The sequence below is a fragment of the Bos taurus genome, chromosome 3 (genome assembly GCF_002263795.3).
Source record: "Bos taurus isolate L1 Dominette 01449 registration number 42190680 breed Hereford chromosome 3, ARS-UCD2.0, whole genome shotgun sequence".
Classification (NCBI taxonomy): domain Eukaryota; kingdom Metazoa; phylum Chordata; class Mammalia; order Artiodactyla; family Bovidae; genus Bos; species Bos taurus.
Genome location: NC_037330.1, coordinates 20,671,477 through 20,695,916, shown reverse-complemented (window position 1 = coordinate 20,695,916; position 24,440 = coordinate 20,671,477). Strand labels below are relative to the sequence as shown.

Genomic DNA, 24,440 nt, shown 5'->3' with positions numbered 1-24,440 from the left:
TTTTATCCTAAACTGCCAGAGAAGGAAACTCCTGGATCCTTGTTATCTCTTTCCAGAAATAGTCCAGACTATTAATTTCCAATCAGACCTTCTTGTCCTCCGTTCTGCTGGTGACAGCAGAGGTTGGAGAAGCTGCAGGGGTTTAGCGGGCATGACCAGTTGGGCATCTCCCCTTCCAGTTATTTGCTTCTTCTTGTTGTTGTTTAGTCCCTAAGTCATATCCTACTCTTTTTCTACCCTACAGACTAACTAGCCAGGCTCCTCTGTCCATGGGATTTCCCAGGCAAGACTGGAGTGGGTTGCCATTTCCTTTTCCAGAAGATCTTCCTGATCCCAGGGATCAACACTCATCTCCTGCCTCTCCTTCATTGGCAGGTGGATTCTTTACCACTGAGCCACCAGGGAAGCCCTAGGTATTTGTTACAATGACTCAAAAAAAAAAAAAACAAAACAATCTCCCGCAGTACTCTTCCCCACTTTCTCTTACCACACACACACACACACACACTTTTGCTTCCAGGGCAAGAAGGAGGTGAATTGGTTTCAATTCTTTCCTTTATCTTTCCTTTGCCTCTGTAACCTGGGCTTAGAGATCCAAGACATACCACTTGGTGAACATATTTGCTTCAGAGATGAGGGCAGCAGGGTGCTTTGGAGATGCTCATACTGAATGTGAGTCTACCTATTCGAGGTAAGGCCTGGGGTTATTTGGACAGAGCACTGACCAGGGTTCTCACTTCCAATAAGCTGTGGGCCCTTGGTCAAGTTCTCTGTCTCTCTGAACCCCGGTTTTCTCATCTGGAAAATGAGGGGCTTAGAGTAGATGCTGCATTGGATCTCTTGTATTTAATAATGTGTGATTCTGTTCTGTTAAGCACAGAGGTTTCAAAATGTTGGGATACGTTACATGGAGAGGGCTTGCACCTGGGTGTCCCCAACCTCACAGGTGGCATTTGTGTTACTGAATTTATCACTGACAAAGATATGGGTCTCTGGAGTTTCACAAAGCTACATCTTGGAATACTGTTTTGTGCCAACAAAGTTTACAATTTACTAAAACACATAGCCATAATACATAAGCGTTAAGTTACAGAGAGAAATTTAACTGTCACTCACACTGAAGGAAAACTCATGTCTGCATGTCCAGCACATTCTCTCCCTTTAAACCAAGTCAACAATAATGTCAACATATAAATGCACATTGATATAACCAAAGAGGAGGAGTTGTATCTTTAATGGCATCTGGCCATCCCCAGCAAGGAGTCGTGCCAATGGGTTCAGAAAACTCTTCTTGGCTACAATTCTCCACCCCCCATCTCTACGCTGTGGGCAGCCTTGCCAATGCTCCTGGACTACTCTGCTGGTTAACTCTGCTGGTTAAAGCACTCTTTCCAGGATGGCTCTTGGAAAGGCTGTGCCCACATGGGACTGAGGGACTCTCCCTTTACTAGCATTCACTGCTGACTTCTCTTTAGGTTGACATATTCTTCATTTAAACATGTAAATATTTTCAATTAGGTTAAAGCCAAGTTCTGCTGGCAGGGAGCCATGTCTTTTCTTTAAGGTGTCTTTGCATACTCTCTGCTTAGCCATTACTTATCCATTTCTAAAATAGAAATCTTGTACTCTTAGAGGGAAAGGGTGGATATATTTTTCAAGTTCTGAGGAAAGACTTCATCATTTCTCCCTAGAACCAAGGACCCATGCACCTCACCAGCTACTCCTTCATGGGCCCCTTTTCTGGGTCCACTAACATTAAGTTTCCTAGGGGCTCAGTCCAGGGCCCTTCTCTGCTTCCACCTACTCTCTTTGTGATCAGCTCAAGTAGATCCTTAACCTTAATGCTATCTCTATGATATCAATTCCCACATTTTTATCTCCAAAGGTCCAGACCTTTCCACCAAGCTCAAACTCAAAATCATCATCTGTCAATTCAACATCTCTCAATTCAACCATATGAATATCTAATAAGCATCTCAAATTTAACAGATCCTTAAACAAACTTCTGAACGAATTCTTTCCCATCTTTTCACCAAGGTGTTCAGGCCAAAAACCTTACAGGTATCCTTATTTCCTTTCTTTCTCTTATCCCTACATCAGCAAGTCTTGTTGGCCCTACCTTTAAAATATATTCTGTGTCTACCACTTCTCCACCCCTGCCCCCTAGTCTAAGCCACCATCATCTCTTACCTTAAAACTACTGCAACAGCCTCCTAACTGGCTCCCCTACTTCCAATCTTGCTTATTTAAAACCCAATATTCTCAGCAGTTAGGCTGATCCTTTAAAAACAAGTCAAATCTGATCCAACAAATACTCTCCCAAGAGAAATGAGTGCATATGTCCTACATAAAAGATAGTACAAGATTTTCCACAGCAGCTCTATCTGTAATAGTCAAAAACTTCAAATGTCTGTCAGCCAAAGAATGGTTAAACTTGTATAAACCAATTGTGCTATATTCATATAGCGAATGTGTGCATGCTCAGCCGCTTCAATCATGTCCAACTCTTTGTGACCCCATGGACTGTAGCCTGCCAGGCTCCTCTCTCCATGGGATTCTCCAGGTGAGAGTACTGAAGTGGATTGCCATGCCCTCTTCCAGGAAATCTTCCCAACCAGGGATCAAACCCATGTCTCCTGCATTGTAGGTGGATTCTTTACCGCTGAACCAGTGGGGAAGCCCCATATAGGGAATACTATGTTAAAAGACTGAATTACTATATTTGTTGTTGTTCAGTCGCTCAGTCATGTCTTACTCTTTGACACCCCATGGGTATATAGCTGCATAAAATAGTATACAGCTGCATAAAAAGATCTCACAAACAAAATACTAAGCAAAGAAGCCAGACCACGCCGCCCCCCCCCCCCCGCAAAAAAAGAGTACACTCCTGTGATTCCATTTACATAAAGTTCAAGAAAAAGCAAATTAAACAGTGAGAGGAAATAGTGGTCACATGGTGGGAATGTGCTACATTTTAATCTAAATGGCAGTGAAAAGTACATGCATATGTAAAAATCCTTAAGAAATACTTAAATAATTTGTTTTGTTTGTTTATGGATCTGTGTAACTCAGACAGTAAAGAATCTGCCTGTAATGCAAGAGACCTGAAGTTCGATCCCTGGGTGGGGAAGATGCTCTGGAGAAGGGAATGGCAACCCACTCCAGTATTCTTGCTGGAGAATTCCATGGACAGAGGAGTCTGGTGGGTTACAGTCTGTGGGGTTGCAAAGAGTTAGACACAACTGAGCAACTAACACTGCTACTGCTAAGGATTTCTTAAGTAAAAATATTGAAGATCTTTTTTAATGTTTATCTCTGATTTATTTATTTAGCTGTGCTGAGTCTTATTTGCGGCACGCAGGATCTTAGATCTTCTTTGCAGCATGCGGAATCTTTAGTTGTGGCATGTGAACTTTTAGTTGCAGCGTGTGGGATCTAGTTCCTGACCTGGGATTGAAGCTCGGGCCCCCTGCACTGGGAGTATGGAGTCTAAGCTACTGGACTACCAGGGAAGTCTTTTAGTCTAGACTTGTTCCTACCCCTCAGACCGCTCTTCTCCACAAATGGCTTATATGGGTGTGGGAAATAAGACTGTGGAGCAGGAGGTGATAAATGGGTGTATAGTAATGATGGCTGACGTTGTTAGAGCAGTTACCTGACTTGGGCACTTTTCTTACCACTTTACAACAATTAACTCACCCCACCTCCCCATTAACCTATGAAATGATTACCATTTACAGATGACATTGAGGCACTGATTGCTTAAGTAGTAACTTGATTAATCACACAACTCAGAAATGGCAAAACTAGGATTTGAACAAAGGCAGTATAGATGCAGAGTTCTTTACCTTTAAAAATGTATCCATCTTAGGTGTATAGTTCCATGTGTTTTAACAATCCTTCTGATCAAGATAAAGAACATTGCCCCTAAAATTTCTGTTGTGCCATTCTGAAGTTAATCTCCCCATCCTTAGCAACCACTGATCTCCTTTCTGTCACCATAGATTAGACTTGTCTATTCTAGAGCTTCATATAAGTAGGTTCATGCAGTATATAGGTCTCTGGCTTCATAGCTCTGGGTTTCAGAGCTTTCCAAGGTTTTAAATCACGGCCTTATACTACTTTCTGGTGTAACTTCTTTCACCACTTATCCATCAAATTGGCTCTTCTTCAGGACTTCCCTGGTGGTCCAGTGGTTAAGACTCTGCACTGCCACTGCAGGGGCCATGAATTTATCCTTGGTTGGGAACTAAAGATCCTGCATGCCAAGCATGTAACATGCCAAAAATATATTTTTGAATATTGACTACTCCTCAACATCAGGCACCCACTTATATCCTATCACTACTTTTTGTCTACTCCACTTCATGCACATGAGATTGTCAGGATGGGGAGCATAAAGAGGGATATAAGAGGGTCAATAACAGCCTCTCTAAGATACCATAAGTGGCTTCCCTTGTGGCTCAGACGGTAAAGCGTCTGCCTACAATGTGGGAGACTGGGGTTTGATCCCTGGGTTGGGAAGATCTCCTGGAGGAGGAAATGGCAACCCACTCCAGTATTCTTGCCTGGAAAATCCCATGGATGGAGGAGCCCGGTAGGCTACAGTCTATGGGGTCGCAAAGAAGATACCATAAAGTTCCAATGAGAGATGCTAACAAGTGAAGCATCAAAATTCCTACCCTCGAGGAGCTTTTAATCCAATTAGAGAGGGGATAGCTTATACAGAAAGCCAATAAGTCACAAGGCAAAACATTCATTCATTCAACATGTATTTATTCAGTAAAAACAATTGTATAACGTGACTAAGCAGTTGGCTACGGAGTTGAGTTCAGTTCAGTTCAGTCGCTCAGTCGTGTCCGATTCTTTGTGACCCCATGAACCACAGCATGCCAGGCCTCCCTGTCCATCACCAACTCCCAGATTCCACCCAAACCCATGTCCATTGAGTCGGTGATGCCACCCAACCATCTCATCCTCTGTCGTCCCCTTCTCCTCCTGCCCTCAATCTTTCCCAGCATCAGGGTCTTTTCCAATGAGTCAGCTCTTCACATCAGGTGGCCAAAGAATTGGAGTTTCAGCTTCAACATCAGTCCTTCCAATGAACACCCAGGACTGATCTCCTTTAGGATGGACTGGTTGGATCTCCTTGCAGTCCAAGGGACTCTCAAGTTTTCTCCAACACCACAGTTCAAAAGCATCAATTATTCTGTGCTCAGCTTTCTTTATGGTCCAACTCTCACATCCATTACTTGACCACTGGAAAAACCATAGCCTTGACTAGTCAGAACTTTGTTGACAAAGTAATGTCTCTGCTTTTTAATATGCTGTGTAGGTTGGTCATAACTTTCCTTCCAAGGAGTAAGCGTCTTTTAATTTCATGGCTGCAGTCACCATCTGCAGTGATTTTGCAGCCCAAAAAAATAAAGTCAGCCATTGTTTCCACTGTTTTCCCATCTATTAGCCATGAAGTGATGGGACTGGATGCCATGACCTTAGTTTTCTGAATGTTGAGCTTTAAGCCCACTTTTTCAATCTCCTCTTTCACTTTCAGGAGGCTCTTTAGTTCTTCTTCACTTTCTGCCATAAGGGTGGTATCATCTGGGTATTGAGGTTATTGATATTTCTCCCAGCAATCTTGATTCCAGCTTGTGCTTCTTCCAGCCCAGCGTTTCTCATGATGTACTCTGCATGTAAGTTAAATAAGCAGGGTGACAATATACAGCCTTGACATCCTCCTTTTCCTATTTGGAACCAGTCTGTTGTTCCATGTCCAGTTCTAACTGTTGCTTCCTGACCTGCATACAGACAGATCTTATTTCAATTACTACACCTACCGCTTCTTAGCATGTGACCTTGGTCAAGGAACTTAATGTCAGCTTCCCCATCTTAAAACTGGTGCAAAAGCAAAATCTAAAATCATAAAAGTAAAATCTACCTAAGGCATTGTTTTAAGGATTGAGATAATGCATATAAAACAGTTCAGTACCTGGCATATAGTAAGAGTTCAGTAAATGTTAGCTATTATTATTCTTATAGTTGGAACTTCCCTAGTGGCTCAGTCAGTAAAGAATCCACCTGCAATGCTGGAGACTAGGGTTCAATCCCTGGATCAGGAAGATCCCCTAGAGAAGGAAATGGTAACCCACTTCAGTATTCCTGCTTGGGGAATCCCATGGAAATCCCATGGCAGGCTATGGTCCATGGGAACACAAGAGTTCGTGACTTAACAACCAAACCACCATCACCATTTTTACAATTATTATGTATATTAGGCAGCTTTCAACACTCTCAGGAGATACAGATTAATAGAATGAAAGTCGTTAAGGATTCTTAAGGGATTCAGTTTAGTGGGGATACTTAGATTGGGATCCATGAAACTTCTGGAATTTTTGCTTCAGGATATTGGGTAAATATGCATGCATGCATTTTTTTCTTGGGTAGGGTCCATAGTTTTGTCATATTCTCAAAGGACTGTCCCATGGCCTACAAACATTAAGGACCCATGGTCTAGAGCCTGCATTGTCAATGGGAGTAGTATTGCCCCCCTCCCAAGAAGTCAAAAATTGGTACAGAGATGAGAACCTTAGATGTTATGTTTATGACCTTCCAAAGGGCCATAGTACATATACAGATACAACAGCATATCAGTGATATTAAAATTTCATACATGGGGGAGGGCGATTACAAAATGTCAGAGGGTGCATGAAAACTAAAAAACAAACAGATGTGTGAACTGAAGTAGCAAGGCGTACTCTGTTTAAAGAATTGCTGAGAAGAAATGGCAACCCACTCCAGTGTTCTTGCCTGGAGAATCTCAGGGACGGGGGAGCCTGGTGGACTGCCGTCTATGGGGTCACACAGAATAGGACACGACTGAAGTGACTTAGCAGCAGCAGCAGCAGAGTCTGAAATGGAGAAGGCAACAGCACCCCACTCCAGTACTCTTGCCTGGAAAATCCCATGGATGGAGGAGCCTGGTAGGCTGCAGTCCATGGGGTCGCTAAGAGTCAGACACGACTGAGCGACTTCACTTTCACTTTTCACTTTCATGCATTGGAGAAGGAAATGGCAACCCACTCCAGTATTCTTGCCTAGAGAATCCCAGGGACGGGGGAGGCTGGTGGGCTGCCGTCTATGGGGTCGCACAGAGTCGGACACGACTGAAGCGACTTAGCAGCAGCAGCAGAGTCTGAAAGAACCAGAGGGTGGAAAGATAAAGGAGAATTTAAGGAAGTCAAACTTAATAACTAGAGGAGGTACTCGGGGAATCACTGAATGAATAAAAGCTCAGAGATTCTGAGAATGTCTGAGAAAACAGTGGTTTGAATAAAGACAGTAGGGAATTCAGCAAAGGCACTAATTTGCTCTATGACAGTGTGAATTCATCAACATGATATCAGAAAACAGCCAGAATTGCCTCATAGGAGGAGTTCCCTGGTGGCCTAATGGTTAGGATTACAGGCTTTCACTGTCGCAGCCCAGGTTCAATCTTCAATCGAGGAAGTGAGATCTCAGAAGAATCCATTCATTTGATATATAAACTGAAGGCAGAAAGCACACAGAGACTGAGACAAAGCTTCCCAACACCTGGGGATGCTCCAGTGTTGGCCTCTGGTGTGTGGAGCCAGGATCCAGCTATGCCAGGTTCCAAGCATTTCTGGGACCTCAGTTTATGACCACATATAGCAGAACTCTGCTTGAAATTAAGGTGGTCAGTTCATCCCCTTGTGACTCAGAAGCCTGGTATCCAGTCATGATGTGAAATACCATGTCTAATCTTCCCCCAAGATTTTAGTTTGGCCAATGTAAGTTCTGCATGTAGGCTCTTAGTTCCACAAGCAGGGATGAAACCTGTATACCCTGCAGTGGAAGTAAAGTGTTAACCACTGGATCGCCAGAGAAGTCCTTCCCCCAAGCTTTTGGCATATGTAATCAGACATCCACTAGATGACTCAACCTGCACACCTTCCAACACGCTACAAAGTCAACATATCCAAAATTGTGCTTATCATTTTTATCCTGCTTCCCCAAGTTCTTCCTGCTGCCTACTCTCATCTTTGATTCCACTCTTCCCTTCATTCATTGTACCCAATCTAATACCAAGTCCTAACTTGCCTTTTAAATATCTCCCCACTGGAGGCTTCACAGTGGTAAAGTGGCAGAGTCCACCTGCCAATGCAGGAGACACAGGAGATGCTGGTTCGATCCCTGGGTCGGGAAGATCCCCTGGAGAACAACCCACTCCAGTATTCTTGCCTGGGAAATCCTATGGACAGAGGAACCTGGTGGGCTACAGACCATGGGGTGGCCAAGTCGGACACAACTGAGCAACTGAACACACACACACACACTCTCACCTGAATTGTTGCCAGATGCATAGCTTAACAGTCTTCATCTCCCCCAAATCTACCCTCTACAGTGCAACTATGGTTCTAAAACACCAAATCTGTCATCTCCTTGCTTAAATCCCCTGTGGCTTCCCATCAGGGATAGCAGCTTCCCAGCCAGTGTGTCTTGACAATGATGTTAATTCCCTCAGCATTTTGGACTGCTAGGCAGAGCCTGGGATAGCTAGAGTTCTTAAGCCAATAGTCTAAAGCCTGAAGCATTCTATCTGTGTGCTGTTTGAAATGGTTCTCTGTGCCACAATGTGAGAAGGGCTGAGAACTAATCTTTGGGCACTCCCTGACTGGTTCTGATCTCATCCTGCCTCCAGCACTGAACAGCTTAGCTTTAGCACATTATATACTATGCTACTTATTGGTCTCTTACTTCTGCTCAGAAGCATTCCACAGATCTGGAATGAGTTTCCCTTCATCTTTGTCTGAGAAGCTTCTAACCTTCAAGATCATTCAACTGTCATTTTCCCAGGAAGTTTTCTTGGACTTTCAGGCCAGGTTGGATACCCTTCCTTATGCTCTCAAAATAGTTTGTTTCATAATAATCTCTTATGTATCAGTCTACTGCTCTGGTGGCTCAGACGGTAGAGACTGCTGGCAATGTGGGAGACCCAGGTTTGATCCCTGGATTGGGAAGATGCCCTGGAGAAGGAAATGGCAACCCACTCCAGTGTTCTTGCCTGGAGAATTCCATGGTCGGAGAAGCCCTGTGGGTTATGATCCATGGGGACACAAAGAATCAGACACAACTAAGCAACTAACACTTTCACACCCCGCTGGTAATGATCAGACAGCAGAACTGCCCTGCTCATCTTTGTATCTTCAGTGGCCACCAGCAGAGCCCATGTGTGTACTACGTTACGTGAATGAGAATGATGCAAAAGAACAAGAGGGCCAGGCTTACCTTTTCTTGCCTGGAGTTTAAGAAAGTTCGTGGTTACATAAGCCAAAAAGAGCTTTGGAGAAGAGGATGATATAACAGGATTAAATGTGGCAAAGGAAAGAATAGGCCACTGGATTTGATCTAGTTAGTCTAGAGCACAGATTTAAATATGATGGAAATCAGGTTTGGAAGGACTGAGAAGAAAAGAAACAGGAATAAGATACACATCCCTTACCCAAGATATTTGGCAGTATAAAGAACAAAAGAAAATGAAGGATTACTGAGTTCCTACAGTCCCATTGCAATTACTTTGCTACCATTTAAGATACATGGTTCCACAGTAACAGTATGCTTGAGAAGTCCAGCTTCCCTCCATATCCCTTCCCTTCCCCTGCTGCTGCTGCTGCTAAGTTGCTTCAGTCGTGTCCGACCCTGTGCGACCCCATAGACGGCAGCCCACCAGGCTCCCCCGTCCCTTCTCCTAGTGGGTATCAATTTCCATTAGTCTATGGTTTATCCTTCCTTTTTCTGGCCATGTAGCATGTGGGATCTTAGCTCCCCGACCAGGGATTGGATCTGTGGCCCTTGCAGTAGAAGCAGAGTCTTAACCTCTGGAGCTCCAGGGAAGCCCTTATCCTTCCATTTTTACAATAGAGACAAATGTATAATATATATTATGTGTCACCCTTTAGATAAGAAAGGCCATTATACATTCTGTTCTACATGCTGCTTTCTTCACTTAATATAGTCTCATGATCTCTTCAATCAGTGTGTAGTCTCCCTCATTCCTTTTTACTGCTGCTTAGTATTCTATTGTGTAGATTTACCAGTTTATTCAACCAGTCCCCTACTGACTGAGAGTTGTTTCCAATCTGTTATTACAAATAGTGCTGCAATGAATAGCTTTGTGCATGTTACTTCCTATTTTTGCCATCTTATTTCCAGGAACTTTACTTCTGTTCTAACTTAATACTCACAGTAACTCTATGCCATAGATACTGGGTCTTCATCTTATGTGTAACTTTGACGTAATGAATCAAGTGCTGCAGTACACAGCAGTCCAGCACTTGCAATAGCACATTATAGAGTAAGTCTTTAAAACTTGGAATAAATACCCTCACTCCTACCTTACCGTTCTCCCAATATATGGACATCTCTTCTCAGAGAAAAAGAAGTTATTAAGTTAAGCACCACAAATGATAAACAAGCAGTTTAGTTTAATTTTCTCTGGGTATCTGTAAAACACTTAGGGCCAACGTAGGAAAAAATAAAATAAAATAAAGCCTCCTGTGAAAAAATTACACTTACAAAAGAAAGGCCTGAGAGGGATTAGCGCCTTAGCCCCTCGGAGCTACAGCAGCTCTGATTGGTCCAAGGAAGTGAATAGATATTGGGAGGCTACGACAGGAGGAAAAACAATGAGAAATCACTGAGGGAGAGGGCCTCGAAGTGGGCCTCGAGGGGGCACTGGAGGTCGGGGAGTGGGTCTGGGTGGAGGGAGGGGCCCCCGCTGGTAGCCGTAGGGTGGAGGTCGTGGAGGGCCAGTGTATCCATGAGGAGGCATCAGTGGAGGAGGTCCACGCATACCATGCGGAGGCATAGGACCTGGGTGACCTGCAGGTAGAAAAGGAAAACTAAGTAAAAACAAAGAATAGGAGACAGTGCATATTGGGACAATGTAGGGAGAGGATACACTGGGAGACAGTGAAAAGAAAGAGAAGAAAGAAAAGAAAGTGCAGGAGATAAGAGGTGTGACAAAAGAAGCTGCAAGAACAATATGTGAGGATGAGGGAGGTGGCTAAAGACTACTCACCCATAGGAGAGCCAAACGGAGGCCCTCGGGGGGGCATCCCCATTGGAGGAGGTCCAGGATGAGGCATTCCAGGTGGTGGTCGGGGTGGTGGCTGCCCCCCAGAGCCAGGGGGCCCAGCGTGGGGGTGCCCTAAGCCATGAGGGCCATGGTGGGCCAGCTGCATCTGAGACATCCCTATGAGAACAAAACAAGACACAATGAGAAATGAGACAAAAGGAAGTTAGACAGGAGGGCAAAGAAAACAAGACAGAGAAGAAAATGAAGAAAGTGACATCAGATAGAATACAGAAATTAAAGCTGGTAAAAAGTGCCCTTATCCTTGACTCCATCCCAAGAGAATAAATCAACCAACGACCCAACAGCTCCCCAGTCCCTGAAGCCCATTCGCTCCTTCCATGATTTAGGCATTGTAACAGTGCTGCAGAATGGCGTGATTATTCTACTGAACAGAATCTGGGAAGATAACAGAGACACTGTCACAGCAAAGATCTAATTCTAAAGGATGAACATGAATTTTTCAGGTGGACAACAGAGTCGGAAGAGAACATTCCAGGCAGAAAAAAATCAGCAGGTGCAAAGCATGGATGTGATCAACAGCACAGTATGTTAAAGGAAAACCAGGAGAACAGCTTGCAGTCATGGGAGTAACGGGCAGGAGCCAGATCATGCAAAGCCTAGAATGCTATGATAAAGTGTTTCGGTTTCACTCCGTAAGTAAAAGGGAGCAGCAGAAGAATTTTGAGCAAAGGTGTGTGAATATCTGTATTTAAGAAAAATTACTCTGAGATAGTCAATCAAAGTAGAGATAATTAGAGTCAAAGTGTCAGTTAGGGTATTACTGAAATAAATTAGGTGTGAAATAATGAGGCTAGGAGAGCCTAGGCTTCCCAGGTAGGGCTAGTGGTAAAGAACCAATGCAGAAGAGCCTGTTGTTCTCTTTGGTAAAACTTAAACAAGAATATAGACAGCATGATGGTTGTTTATTAAAATGAACAGTAAAGTATCTTGCATTTTTTTCATAAACGAATGTCTGAAAAAAAGGAGAGCTTGGGCACTATCTATTATTGTTAAAGAACAAAGAAGAGCAGCATTAAGTACTGATAGAGCTCCTCTACCAAGCTCATCCCTCTCCTTCCCAGCAAAGAACACCCACCTGGATGGGGCATCCCACCCGGTGGGAATGGGTGAGGATGTGAATGTCCGTGTCCAGGATGTCCAGCCCCTGGGGTTCCCGCTGATGGGGGGCCATGTCCTCCAGCCCCAGGAGGCATAGGTGGTGGTGGCATGGCTGGGGGTATCCCAGGAGGAAGGGCTCCAGGAGGCGGTACTGGAGGTGGGAAGGAGCCAGGAGGAGGCATGCCTATAGAGAAAATGGAAAAACAGTTAATGATAGTGAGCAGAGAGTGCCTTTAGAGAGCCTGTTCCACCCTGGCATCTCCAGGCAGAATGAGCTCTTTTCCCCTCCTCCCAGCTCTCTAAAGTCAGAAGCAACATTAAATGACTCGAGCAACAACCTTCTGGAGAAACTCAACAACTTTCTTCCCACCACAATCATCATCCCTCAACCCCTTTCACCTAATGACTCAATGTCCCCTCCTTGCCAGGTTCTTTTTCCTTCTTCCTGGCCCCACCCTTCCCAACCCAAGACAAACATTTTTTATCAAAAGCTTTACCTGGTGGAGGAAGCCCAGATCCCAATGATGATACCACAGGATTGGGAGCAGATGGTGGAGGGGGTGCATCTGCAAACAGCTGATGAGGGCGGTCAGCCTGGGAGAGTGGGTTCTGTGCTGCCAGAAGTCTTTCAGCGGCTGAGCCATGGCGCTCACCCTTGGAGTCCTTCTTGAATGCGTAGGACACAGTGATTGGGCGGTTACAGAGGTACTGCCCATTCATGGCCTCAATCGCTGCATCCGAAGCATCAAATGAAGCAAAATTAATAAAGGCATAACCTTTGGAGTTGCCTGTGTCAGGGTCCCGCATAATCTTGGGGGTTTGTAAGATGACCCCAAAGGCGCTAAAAGTATCATAAAGCAACTTCTCATCAATCTCTGGGTCCAGGTTCCCAATAAAAATGTTGGCCCCCACATCCAGGTTTTTGTTGTGAGCTGATGCCTTGTTCACCCGTATTGGCTTCCCATAGAGTTTGATCATGTTCATGATCTTAATGGCATAGTCAGCATCTTCCTCACTCAAGAATTCCACAAAGCCATAGCCTGCGGAAGTGGAAAAGAAGAGGTTAGCAACTGAAGTGATTTAAAAACGAGTTTATAACTCATTTGCCTTCTAAAGCACAAAGGATAAGAAATAATAATCCCAACTTCAATTGAGAATGGTTCCAGAAACAAAATCTTTAGTTTGCTCACTCCAAAACGCTTAATACCTCTAGGGACCTCCAGGAGCAGTCTGTCCCCTCCATACGTAACTGCACTTTTTGCCGTGTACTCACCTTGGTGCTGACCAGTGACTCTATCTTTTGGCATGTGCGTGTTCACTACTGGCCCTGCCTGGAGAAATAGTTCCCACAGCAGTGGTTCGCTAACCTTCTCATCGAGGCCCCCCACGTACACAGTGGCATCTGGAAGACAGGATTAGGAGGTGAGGGCAGAGATGAGGGGAAGTAGGGAGGTAACGGGAACATGAAGATGGAACCCAGGCGGAGGAAGTGGGGGTGGAGATGGGGTAGAAAAGCAAAGAATAAGAAAAAAAAAAAAGACGTTAGATTAAGCTTTTAGAAACTCCTCCTTTCCAGAAAATAGACAATCCTAAATCTAATTTAGAGTTGCGGTGCAAGTTCACTCTGTAACTTTTCTTTTTTTTTTTTTTGAGTGGGAGGGCAGCAGAGGATTGGACACAGCATCACAACTACAGGCCTCAAGCGCGTCCATCCCGTCCCCATAAGGCATCGGGACCAGTCTCGCGCCCTTCGGAAAGGTAAAATCTCCCGCCCCAACGGAAACACTGCTGGGCCTAGTCGAGGTCCCCCAAACCCCCAGAGTCCATTCTGGGTTTGTCCCCTCCAGTTACCCTGGTTTCGCTCGGAGATCGGCCCGGCCGCCATGGCGAAACCGCTCCCGCCGTCTCCAGGCAGCGATCCCGCCCCCTGACCTCAGTCACTACTTCCACTTCCGAGGCGAAGGCTGACGTGAGTGGTGGGCGGGGCCGCGGCAGGGGAGGAGCCGGAAGCGGCCTCGGCCATCTTAGGAGACGCTAAGACTGGAAGCGGCTGAGGCAGTGGTGCGCTTCAGCGCACGGTCCCGTGCAGAAGTGCTACGATGAGCGGACAGGGCGGGGAACGTGAAAAGGAAACGTTCTGTCTCTTAAGGCAGTGTTAGAAGTTAAAGGGTCACACTGCTCCCGAAAATGTCACTTCAGAAGCTGGGAGAACAAAACTTTAGTTTTCATGTGTTTTGTAGCCTTTTTTCCCCCTTAGAAGGGAGTGCAGAGGAACCCCTCAACGCAAGGCGTGGGGACAACCGTCCATCCCTACCCGCAGTCCTTGAACAGATGGGGCCTCACAGCCAAGGCCTGGGCTTGAGGTATTTCCTTTTACCTCGGGGAAGGGAATTGTGGAATGTCTGAGCTCGCTTAGTCACTCCATAGAGGGTGAGGGGAACCTGAGGCTCGGAGGTGGGGTGGTACCGAATCTTACGGGGGTTTGATACTGAAGCCCACAGGCCTCGGCCTCGGCCTCGACCTCCAGAGCACACCCTGAACTCCAGCAACATCTGAGTGTGCCTTTGCCCCGTTTGCACGAAAGAGAGGACCTTAAATTGTGAATCCTGCAGCGCCTCACGCAACCCAGCCCCTTACTTCCTTAGCAGTAATATGGTCGGTACCGTCCCTTTATGGGTCACATTCCTTTCCCTCCTCTCCCCTCACTCCCTTGCCTAAGGTTCCTTTAATCAGACACAAACAGTGCCAGCGGCGTGTATAAATATTGTGCTTTAATGAACTCCTTAAATAGAAATGTCACGACGAAAATAGATAATTGGAAGAGATAGGGTGTCCCGTGTATATTTCATACCCATAGAAAACTATAAGGGAAGAAATAGAAATTGGAATTAAAGAAGCAGCAAGAGGAGGTGAGAAGGAGGTCTGTAGGCCATCTAGTTGGCACTGATAAACAGTATATCTGATTATCACAATTTACCAGCGCGATATACAAAATTTCCATCCCAAAGACATGGAATTGCCCTGAAAAAAAGAGGCAGTCGTTCTGGATTGTTTTTGTTTCTTAATTCTTCAAATGACAAGAACTATTTAAACCAAACAAGGCAGGGTAAGAGTTGGATACGGTTAGCACCACTCATCTTAAATAGAAACTCAGGTCAGTGATCTTGTTTATGAAAGCGGAGGCAGCAAGACCAGATAAGAAAAAACGAAGGATTAGACAAAACTCTCCCTCCCCCCAGACCACCTTCTGCCCTGCCCGTGAGAAAGCAATTTCAACGGGATTGGGAGAGAATGGTGTTTGGGTTTCTTCTCTTGGAGTGATCCTCGGGAGATATTCGTGGTGTCCATTTCCTTAATAACTCCTGAAGATGGGATAGCTCCTCCTGGAGACCAGAGATTGTGGGAGCTGAGAGGCCCATCTGGGAAGAGGGTGAAGAGAGGCAGAGAGGATCCTTAATTCTCTTAGTTCCCTTTCCCCCTCCAACTATGCCCTAGGTTCCACTTGATATAAGCCAGAAGCAGTCTTCCCACAGTCCCAAATCTATTCACTTTGATACCAATAGGAATGGTATCTCACTTCCCAGTCCCCCAAACCCTTGCCCTTCTGCCTCCTGGAAACATCTGGTTTCTCCTAGAACATCTGGTTCAGCAGTCAGACCCCTTCTCCCACTCCCAATTTTTGTCTTCCCTTCTCACCTGGACCTCAGGCCTTCCCCTCAGGTAGCAGCGTCTCCAGAGCCTGATCTGGGGTCCCAGACATCCAGGCAGCAGCAGTCCCGGGGGTAAAGGGCAAGCTCCCCAGTGTGAGGGGAGCCCCCACTCCTGATCAGCCAGGCTTTCAGAAGAGATAGCAGGTCGAGGGAGCCAACGAGAAGAGACTGCCAGCAGGGAGGGACTGTCCCGCCAAGGACAGAGTTGATTCAGGGGTGTCAGGGACCCTCTAGAGAAGAGCCACACGGAACTGGGGGGCCCAGGAACCATGAAGCTTGGCTAAGGAGGAACAGGAAATCAACTGGCAACCTAGACACCTGATGACCCCAGTTTCCCCAAACTGGGTCATGAAGGAATGTCCAGCAGTCACCCACTGCACACTGCACCAGTGATCAAACTACAAGACTCCCCCTGAGAACACTTTATCTGCTCTCATTAGACTTCAAACTAGGCCTCAGGACTGATTAAAGTTGATTTTAGGGAAACATAAAAATGTGTGCATGAGACAGGAAGACTAATAAGGATGAGGAGGACGAAAAAAGATGCCATTTGTGATGTCTAGGATTTCTGTCTTCCTGGGGACAGTTAGGACTATAAATGACAACAGAAGGGGAATGAGGAACTCAGACACTATCACTTCTCATCTACTAGGATGAGCCTGTGAGAAAAAGGAATTTAGGAACTTCAGACACCTTACCTGCTGTCTAGGGAGCCAGGAATCTGGGCAGTGTTCTGGGTCATAGCCAGGATTACGGAATTGTAGTATTTGTTTATTGCTGTAGCGTAAATTCCAGTCCCAGACAGATAGCTGTGGGTTAATAGAGTTCCCAGCCCCTGGGAACCCAGGGGTATAGACTTGTGTATAGTTGTTGAACTAGATAGAGGAAACAAGAAGAGGAAGGTTAAACAAAAATATATAATCCTCCCCAGTTTAGAGATAAATCGTGAAATTCATCTGTTACTCTAAGAATCAGATGTAAGGCTTCCCTGGTGGCTAAGTGCTAAGAATCCACCTGCCAGTGCAAGAGGCACAGGTTCGATCCCCGGTTCACGAAGATCTCATCTACCTTGGAGCAACTAAGCCTGAGCACCACGACTATTGAGCCTGTGATCTAGAGCTTGGGAGTCACAACTACTGAGCCCACATGCCACAACTACTGAAGCCTGCACACCCTAGAGCCCATGCTCCGCAACAAGAGAAGCCACCACAACGAGAACTCCGTGCACCACAACCGGAGACTATGCCTCCACTCCCCATTTGCTGCAACTAAAGAAGAGCCCACTCAGCAATGAGGACCCAGCACAGCCACACACGAAAAGAATCAGATGTAGGATGGAAGTCTAGTCCTGAAAGAAAGCACCAACCTCCTCCCCCTTTCCCACCCGCAGACCACTTTTCATATTCAAGAGTAAACTTCAGAGAGTAGTTCCTTTGTTGGCCATACTGAACAGCTTGTGGGATCCTAGTTCCCCGATCAGTAATTGAACCTGGGCCATGGCAGTGAATGCCCAGAATCCTAACCACTAGCCCACCAGGAAACTTCCAGAGAGTACTTAATGGGTAGCGGAAAGGCAAAAATGGAAGTCACTGACCTGTCCACTCTGCTTTCCACGCTCCCAGGGAGTGTCTCTTAAGAATGTAAGGGTGTCAGGAACTCTGACACTGTCATGAAGAGCAAGAAGGAAGAACTCAGAAAATTCAAACTCAGCTGGAAACTGCTGGAGGAGCTGCCAGACGCAATCAAGGAAGAGGAGAAACACTGGGGCCTAAGAAGAGGGAAATTAAGAGGTTGGAAGTGGGTGTGGGGACTTAAATGGGGAGGATGAGTGACGTGGGAATGGGGACACTAAGGAGGTCAGGCAGTGGAAATCAGTTGAGGTAGGGGGTTATGGTCCCTCATCTGGATCTTCTTTCAAGCTCAGCCCAACCTCAGGCCCTAATTTGGACCTAATTCACCTCCAGTGGATTTTAGTATGTCATTTTCTCATCCCTGTACTTCTTAATAATACCCTCCCCAAACATTCTCACCTCTTCACTGGCCCCAGATCCCCCAAGTCGGGTCAGGAAAGGATGTCCAGCTGCCACCCACTCTCGTTGCACTAGTGATTGGAAGCCGAGCAGTGTTCGGGCTTCAGGGGCTGAAAGCAGCTGGACGAGTGAAGAGAGGAGGCCATTGAAATCACGATCACCGCGCTCTGGGTGATAAAGAGGGATAAGGGACAAAGAAAGAAAGACCAAGAAACTAGGGCAGAAGAGAGTGAGAAAAGGAAACATGGCAAGAGGAAGTAAGAGGCATAGGGGGAAAGTTTTGGGTAGGTAGGATTGAGAGGGCACATAAAAGTGAAGAGAAAACAAAGACCTTGAGTGATTCACTTCATACACTCCAAGATAGAAACACCCAGCTTCACATGTAGGAAGCAGAATCAAATGCCAAACCAGTTTTCCTCATTTTCCTTCCCCCGCCCCCAATCCCAGCCCCCATCCACTGATGGAAGGACAGGAACAGAAGGCTGAGAAGCCCTCTGTTAGGGACCACAAGCTTAATGGGGAAGCAGAAGTAGCTCTGAAACACGAGTAGTTCCTAGCAAAACGAGAGGAGGATGCCAGCACTGGAAGGGGACAAGGAAACTCTAGACCTCCCTTCCTGAGCAGAGTCCAGTCAGGTGAGTAAAGAAAAAGGGCAAGGAATGGAGTGGGTTGGCCCAAGAAACTCACCTTGAAGTACTACAGAACGAACCCTGGATGTCACTAAGACTGAGATGTCACTGGCCTTTCGAAGACAAGACCTGGAGGGGTGGGGGAGGAAGAGAAGAGAACAATAGGCCTACAGGAAGGGAGTGATGGGTCATGGGATACTATGGGGCAGACTCCCAATTCCTGCCCCCACCCCCCACCCACCTTCTAAGGAGCAACAAATAACAGTCTTCTTGGGGAACCAAGGAGAAGAGTTAATGGGAGAGGAGTCCAAGTTGACAGAAGTTTGAATTATAAATCATGCCAGAAAAAGATGGAGTACCTGGTGTAGTCCAACCATCGTGTTCCTTCCAAAGCTGAGAACCATTTATCCTCAGCTACAGATGAATCTGAGAGAGTGCAGAGGAGTCAGAAGGGCAAAGAGATGAGGAGAACTGGGGATTCAGGGTCCAGAATTAAGGGGTAATAAGTTAGGTAGTTGTTGCTTATGGGGAAAGGAACAAGAAGTAACTATAAATGGCTATGAGGTTTCTACAATTAAGTTGTGATGGTTGTACAACATTGTAAATACAATGAAATGCATTGAATTGTGCTCTCAAGATGGGTGAAGGGTGAATTTTATGGTACATAAATTATATTTCAATAAAGCTGCCTAAAAAAAAAAAATGTTGGGATCAGGAAGACAGGAAATCAATGGGTCTGTGGGAAATGGGAGTTGAGTGGAAAACGAAGGATTATTGGGCTGAAGGAGTACTCATCCATATCAGGCAAAAGGGCAAACCAAGTTAGGGTCAACAGACCTAGAGGTGGGGTGAGTGGTCAAAGTTTCTCTCACCAGGCAGGCAGAGGGCCCTCAGCCTCAGGTGGGCAAGTTGGACATCTGCAAGACTAGGCAGTTCATCCATGGTGTCTACCAGGACAACATCTGAATGCCCAGCCTGAAGCATGGACTCCACTGCTCTGGAGGGAAGGGATCAGAAAGTAAGGGAAGGTGTCTGCCCCTCACATCTAACCTTTGATTCTGCTTATCAAACCTCCCCTCACCTGATATCTTCCTTGTTGGGGTCACTGGCTGTATAGAAGCCCCCACAACGAAGAAGATCACTGCCCCCAGGGTGATGCCAGGACAGGCGCTTCACATGGATGAGAGAAGGATCACTGAGGGAGAAACTCCTAGCCCCACCCTACCCTTGCCCCGACACTGACCTCAGGGATCCCCTCCCTTCACAATGACCCCTAACCTCCCATGACCCTCTAATCCCCAAATATTACCATCATCCCCACACTGACCGGTCCACGGCCCTGATGGAAGTGGCCAAATGCTCTCCTGACCTCACTGTCCAGAGTTCGGTTAGGGACCCAGAAGTAACGGGGGAGGCTGTGAAATTGAGAGTTATGTCACAGCATGGCCCAGTGACCTCAATACAATGCAAACCTGTTACTATAAGGAAGTTGCTTAGGAGGGGATCATTCTGAAGGATCTCAGGTTTAGAGATTTAGGAGATAAGGGGTCTAGGTTTGTGGATGTCCTTGGAGGCTGGAGTTTGTGGGAAATCCCAAGTTTTAGATCAGAGTAGTGTGGGAAGACTGAAGGGGCAGCTTGGGGTTGGGTGGACTGGGGAATCACCTGGTGGCTACGTCGAACCTCTCATTGACAGTGCTGACCCTCCAGCCCCTGGCTGCCTGCTTTTTCCGCTCAGTCTCCCAGTCTTCTATTGTCTCCAAGAGGGGAATAGGTGGTTTTCTGGAATCAGAACTCTGGCCTAGGGCAGGAGGTCAGCACAAGAGGAGGAGGAAGAAGAACCAGAGACAGCTTAGCTCTTCTGTCTCCAGCCAGCTTCTGCTTTTCAGACTCTACCCTTTCTTTACCCCAAAGCACCCTCACTCACCAGCCTGGCTCAGGGTTATCCCTGCATACTGTTGGGCTGGACTGTTCTGAGCTCTGGCTTGGACAATGGCCATGGTCACCTGTGGAAGAAAGGACAGCCCATCCTTTGCCTCAGACTAAAGTAAAAAGGAGGCAATAAGGCTCATATGTTGTTTCACCGTCTTGGCCACTAATAGAGAAGAAAAGTGAAGACTGTCCCTAACAAAGGGAGCTTCCACTGGTCATGAGAACTGGAGTCAGGAGAACACATTTAGAACCACAAAATGACAGAATGGTAGTGCTGGGAGGAATCTTGGGAATAATCTTGTCCAACCCTCCCTGTTTTTCAAAGGAAGACACTCGTCCACAGTTACACTCCTGATAGTTGGCAACGCTGGGCTAGAACTCAGGCCTTTACTTTTACCATACTCTAATTTTAGTCTTTCCTAGAGGAGAGAAGCAGAGAGAATGATGAGAGGGATCTTGAGAGATGGGACTATTGGGGATTGCCAAGGAAAGGATCCCAAGATTCTAAGGGGAGGAGGGATTCTTGGGTTGGAGACCTCTTACCTGAAAGGCCTGAGGCTCTAGTCCTCCAGCCTCAAAACCAACTCTGAGTAGCCGAAAGTCTTGGCCATGAATCAGAATCTCCTCAGGGATAAATTTAAGCAGGGACCCTGGACGGAGGAGCTGGACTCGGGACGGGCCATGCACTGAAGTCAAGAGTTAAAGAGTGGTATAGCCATGGATCAGGGTCCCTCTAGGAGGAACTCTTCTAGCCCATCCCACTCCATCCACTCAGTCTGTCCTCTGAAAATAGAGGAAGGATGAGGAAGGGTTCCAGCACCCACAGTGAGCCCTTTCACCAAACCACCACACTTACCAGCCTCTAATCGCCCAATGTTGGCCAGGGAAAAATCATACTCACTGCTCAGGGGAGTCTCCTAGAGGAAGCACATGACTGACGCTAAAGACATCTGAAGTCTCGTTCATTGTCCTACCTTGACAGCCCTAACCTCCCTAGAGATGCTTCCCAACGACAATCCTTGGTACTCTTAGAAGACAGCCTTTTAAGCATAACTGTCTCACTTCTATAATGTTTGTCTAAATCTTCTAGACTCCCTTTCCACTTGCCACTAGTTGTCCTTTCCACTGCCCTAACCTTCTCACCTGACTCCGCTGCCATCCATGGGGCTGGAAGGTGACCCTCAAGTTGCTGCAGATCAGGGTTCCAGGCATTTCAGGTTCCAGCCCCTTCCTCACCCCTGGGGCCCATGCTAGAATCTGCTCCCCTGCAGGGCAAGAAGGGAAGCCAGGTTATGCCTGTTCGCAGTGTTGCCCCCACTCGCAGTGTTGCCCCCACTCGTATACACACACTCCTCTCAGACATTCTGTAGCAGAAACTAGTTGAGGCACTCCATTGTTAGCTCTTATGCAGCCTTTATTCTCTCCACTCACTCAACCTACCCATGTTTGTTCTCCCTCTCTTTCTTGCTTAATTGCACTCTGAAAATGATTGCCTTCGGCTACTTGATGTTTACCCCTCCAAGACAACTTTCCCTAACACTCCTTTCCTCTGGGAGCATTCTTCTTTCCAGAAAGAATGTCATAGGACACTGACCTCGAGGACCACCAGAACCTGTTCTGGAGTGATCCGAAGCCAGCCCTAATGATTCCAGTGACTCTAAGAGGAGAAGAATGCAAAGCTACATCAACCCTGATCCTTATCTTCAGTCCCATTTTCCCACCCTAAAACTATTAAGACCTCTTCCAACTTCCCAGGAAGGGGAAGGGCGCAGTCTTGAAAGCGTTAGCTTGCTGTGGCCCCCTTTGCCTGGCAAAGTAAAAAAGCTACTTTCTTCTACTCCTTTAAAGCTCTGTCTCCTTTAAAGCTCTTTCTATTCAGCATAGGTGAACAGAGGCCAGTTTTTCGGCGACAGGAGAATCTAAAGAGGAAAGACTAAGATTCCTCCCTAACCCCACAAGAATGAAAGCTTAGAAGGAGAGATTTTAGGCCCTCAAATATTTTTGAATAAGTAAATGAGAGGAGGAGTACCAGGGTCAAGAAAACAGAGGGACCATCAAGCTCCTAGCCAGCCCTAGGCATAGAACAGAGCAAACCTCAGGTAAAAGCACTTTGAGCCGGAAGAGGAATACAGAGGTATCTTTAGTGAGGTTTGAAACAGGGTTTGAGGAGGGTGAAATTTGGAACAGTCTGGAAATCAGAAGTATTGGGAAGGCATTATTACCTGGGAGGCCTCCAGAGGCCAGGCAGCTGCCCAGCTGACGACTCCTGGGCTCTGGCATCCCAGTCCCCTGGACAGACTTCGGTCCAGAGAGCTGTGAAGGGTGTAGGGTTAATCCCCAAGCTTCTCTGGTCCTGGAGTCTGGGGTTACTTCAGCAGCCACCTTTGGAGGCCTACACTCAGACTCTCAGGAGAAACTGAGATCAGTGGCTGTGGAGAGCTCAGGACAGGCGTCGGCAGATAGTTAAGGGAGGGAGGGGCTGGTTAATGGATAATGAGACAATGAACTTGAGACTGCAAAAAAGACCAAGCACTGTCAACCAGAGGCTGATATGAGACATACCCTCCGCCTCCTCTAGATTCTTTTCTTTCTCCACATCATCCCCATTTGCACCCTTTAGATGACAAACCCCTCCCCCAAGCCCTTTTCCTCTCCTTACCCCCATCTCTGGCTCTTCCTTCTGGGGGGCGATGTTGAAACTCTGGCCCCGGCCCCCCCACCACATTTCTCTGGCTCCATCCGGGGATGGAGCGGTCAAGGGTGGAAAACCTCGAGGATGCTCAAGCCCCTTGGGGAGAGGCTGAATCCTGTAGCTAGCTGGAGGGAAGTCAGGGAGAGGGGCAGGAGGAAGATTCAAGGGAAAGGAGCACTTGAGGTGCAAGGAGCACGATGTGGGGTCTTCTGAAAGGTGTGTCCAGTCCAGCTAGAGAAGGCTCCACGGAAACTTCAGTCGACTCTGGAGAGGGCGGAAGAGATGCCCAGCCCCTTAAAGGAGAAGACACACAATTTTGGAAAAGTGGAGACAAAGTGGAAGAACCTAAGAAAGGTGAGGAAAAATTGGGGAACTGAGAAAATAACCACATTCCCTTCTTTACTCCAAACCCAGATCCTATCCTCTTTCTGTTCCTGAGCTTTGGAGACTATTTGAGGGAAGCAGTGATGACAAGTATTAAACTGGAATCATTTGGGCCACTTCCCTGGACTCTCACTGATGGTTTCCCTGGGAAGCTGTTTTTGTCTTCTTTAAGGGGATGTGAGGAATGATTAAAAGTACTTCAGGCCTCCTTACAACCTCTCCTGACAGTCTGAACTAAAGTAGTTGAGAAGAAATAAATGGAAATTGGCCCTCGGGATTTTTGCCTGGGGAAGCCCAAGAACTGGGGTGGGGGCGAGTGGAAGTGTTTTTGTATATCCTTCTCCAGAGAGTGTGAAACGTGTCTCATGTGAAGGGTGCAGTGGAAGAGTAGGGAGAGAAACTGAAATATCTGCAGGATGCTGACACAGGTACAGGTACATGCAAGTTCCGTGGCTGGGGGTGGGAGGCCCAAAGAAAAGATCTTAACACTTAATCACACACACACACACACCATCCAGACAATTGGAAACTAGAGCCCATTCCAGGTACAGGAGCCCTCCCTCCAGCCCAGACATCAGATCTCCAAATTAATGATTCATGTTAAGGACTTTGAAAGCTGAGGGCTGGAACCCTCTGTTCAGTGCAACAGTCCCATCCCCCAACACTCCCCCTTGAAACCCAAGAGGCAAAGATGGGTGGGGAGGGCTGTAGGAGGGAAGTAAAGGAACAGTAACTAGGGTAGGTATGCAAAAATCTACCTTTAGATATGAAAAAGACAAAAGAAGCTACA

The 24,440-nt window shown here is 46.6% G+C and overlaps 2 protein-coding genes across 7 annotated transcripts; both read right to left on the bottom strand.

Moving 5' to 3' along the window:
• Positions 1–10,482: 10,482 nt before the first annotated feature.
• Positions 10,483–14,215, bottom strand: SF3B4 (splicing factor 3b subunit 4). Its single transcript, NM_001205584.1, has 6 exons — positions 14,126–14,215; positions 13,548–13,676; positions 12,772–13,314; positions 12,252–12,458; positions 11,099–11,272; positions 10,483–10,899 (listed from the first exon to the last, which is right to left on the bottom strand). Exons 1-6 carry the CDS (start codon positions 14,157–14,159, stop codon positions 10,712–10,714), a joined length of 1,275 nt encoding a protein of 424 aa, NP_001192513.1. The 5' UTR covers positions 14,160–14,215; the 3' UTR covers positions 10,483–10,711.
• An 812-nt stretch (positions 14,216–15,027) lies between these two features.
• MTMR11 (myotubularin related protein 11) lies at positions 15,028–23,532 on the bottom strand. Of its 6 annotated transcripts, none has more exons than XM_005203860.5 (17): positions 23,234–23,532; positions 22,797–22,887; positions 21,718–21,839; positions 21,431–21,491; positions 21,118–21,260; positions 20,570–20,648; positions 20,308–20,443; positions 19,971–20,058; positions 19,725–19,813; positions 19,516–19,640; positions 19,003–19,069; positions 18,702–18,772; positions 18,015–18,181; positions 17,579–17,752; positions 16,683–16,859; positions 15,971–16,264; positions 15,028–15,693 (listed from the first exon to the last, which is right to left on the bottom strand). In XM_005203860.5, the coding sequence occupies exons 1-17, from the start codon at positions 23,297–23,299 to the stop codon at positions 15,547–15,549; spliced, it is 2,097 nt and encodes a 698-aa protein (XP_005203917.1). In that variant the 5' UTR covers positions 23,300–23,532; the 3' UTR covers positions 15,028–15,546.
• Between the last annotated feature and the right edge of the window lie 908 nt (positions 23,533–24,440).

Coding starts and splice junctions, on each gene's coding strand:
- SF3B4 (NM_001205584.1), bottom strand. CDS start 14,159: ATGGCGGCCGGGCCGATCTCCGAGCGAAACCAGG. Junction 13,677..14,125: donor GATCTCCGAGCGAAACCAGG/GTAACTGGAGGG, acceptor CCTGTCTTCCAG/ATGCCACTGTGTACGTGGGG. Junction 11,273..12,251: donor GGGTGGGATGCCCCATCCAG/GTGGGTGTTCTT, acceptor TTGTTCTCATAG/GGATGTCTCAGATGCAGCTG.
- MTMR11 (XM_005203860.5), bottom strand. CDS start 23,299: ATGTGGTGGGGGGGCCGGGGCCAGAGTTTCAACATCGCCCCCCAGAAG. Junction 20,444..20,569: donor GATAACCCTGAGCCAGGCTG/GTGAGTGAGGGT, acceptor CTCCTGCCCTAG/GCCAGAGTTCTGATTCCAGA. Junction 16,265..16,682: donor CCTGGCTCCCTAGACAGCAG/GTAAGGTGTCTG, acceptor GTTCCTCCTTAG/CCAAGCTTCATGGTTCCTGG.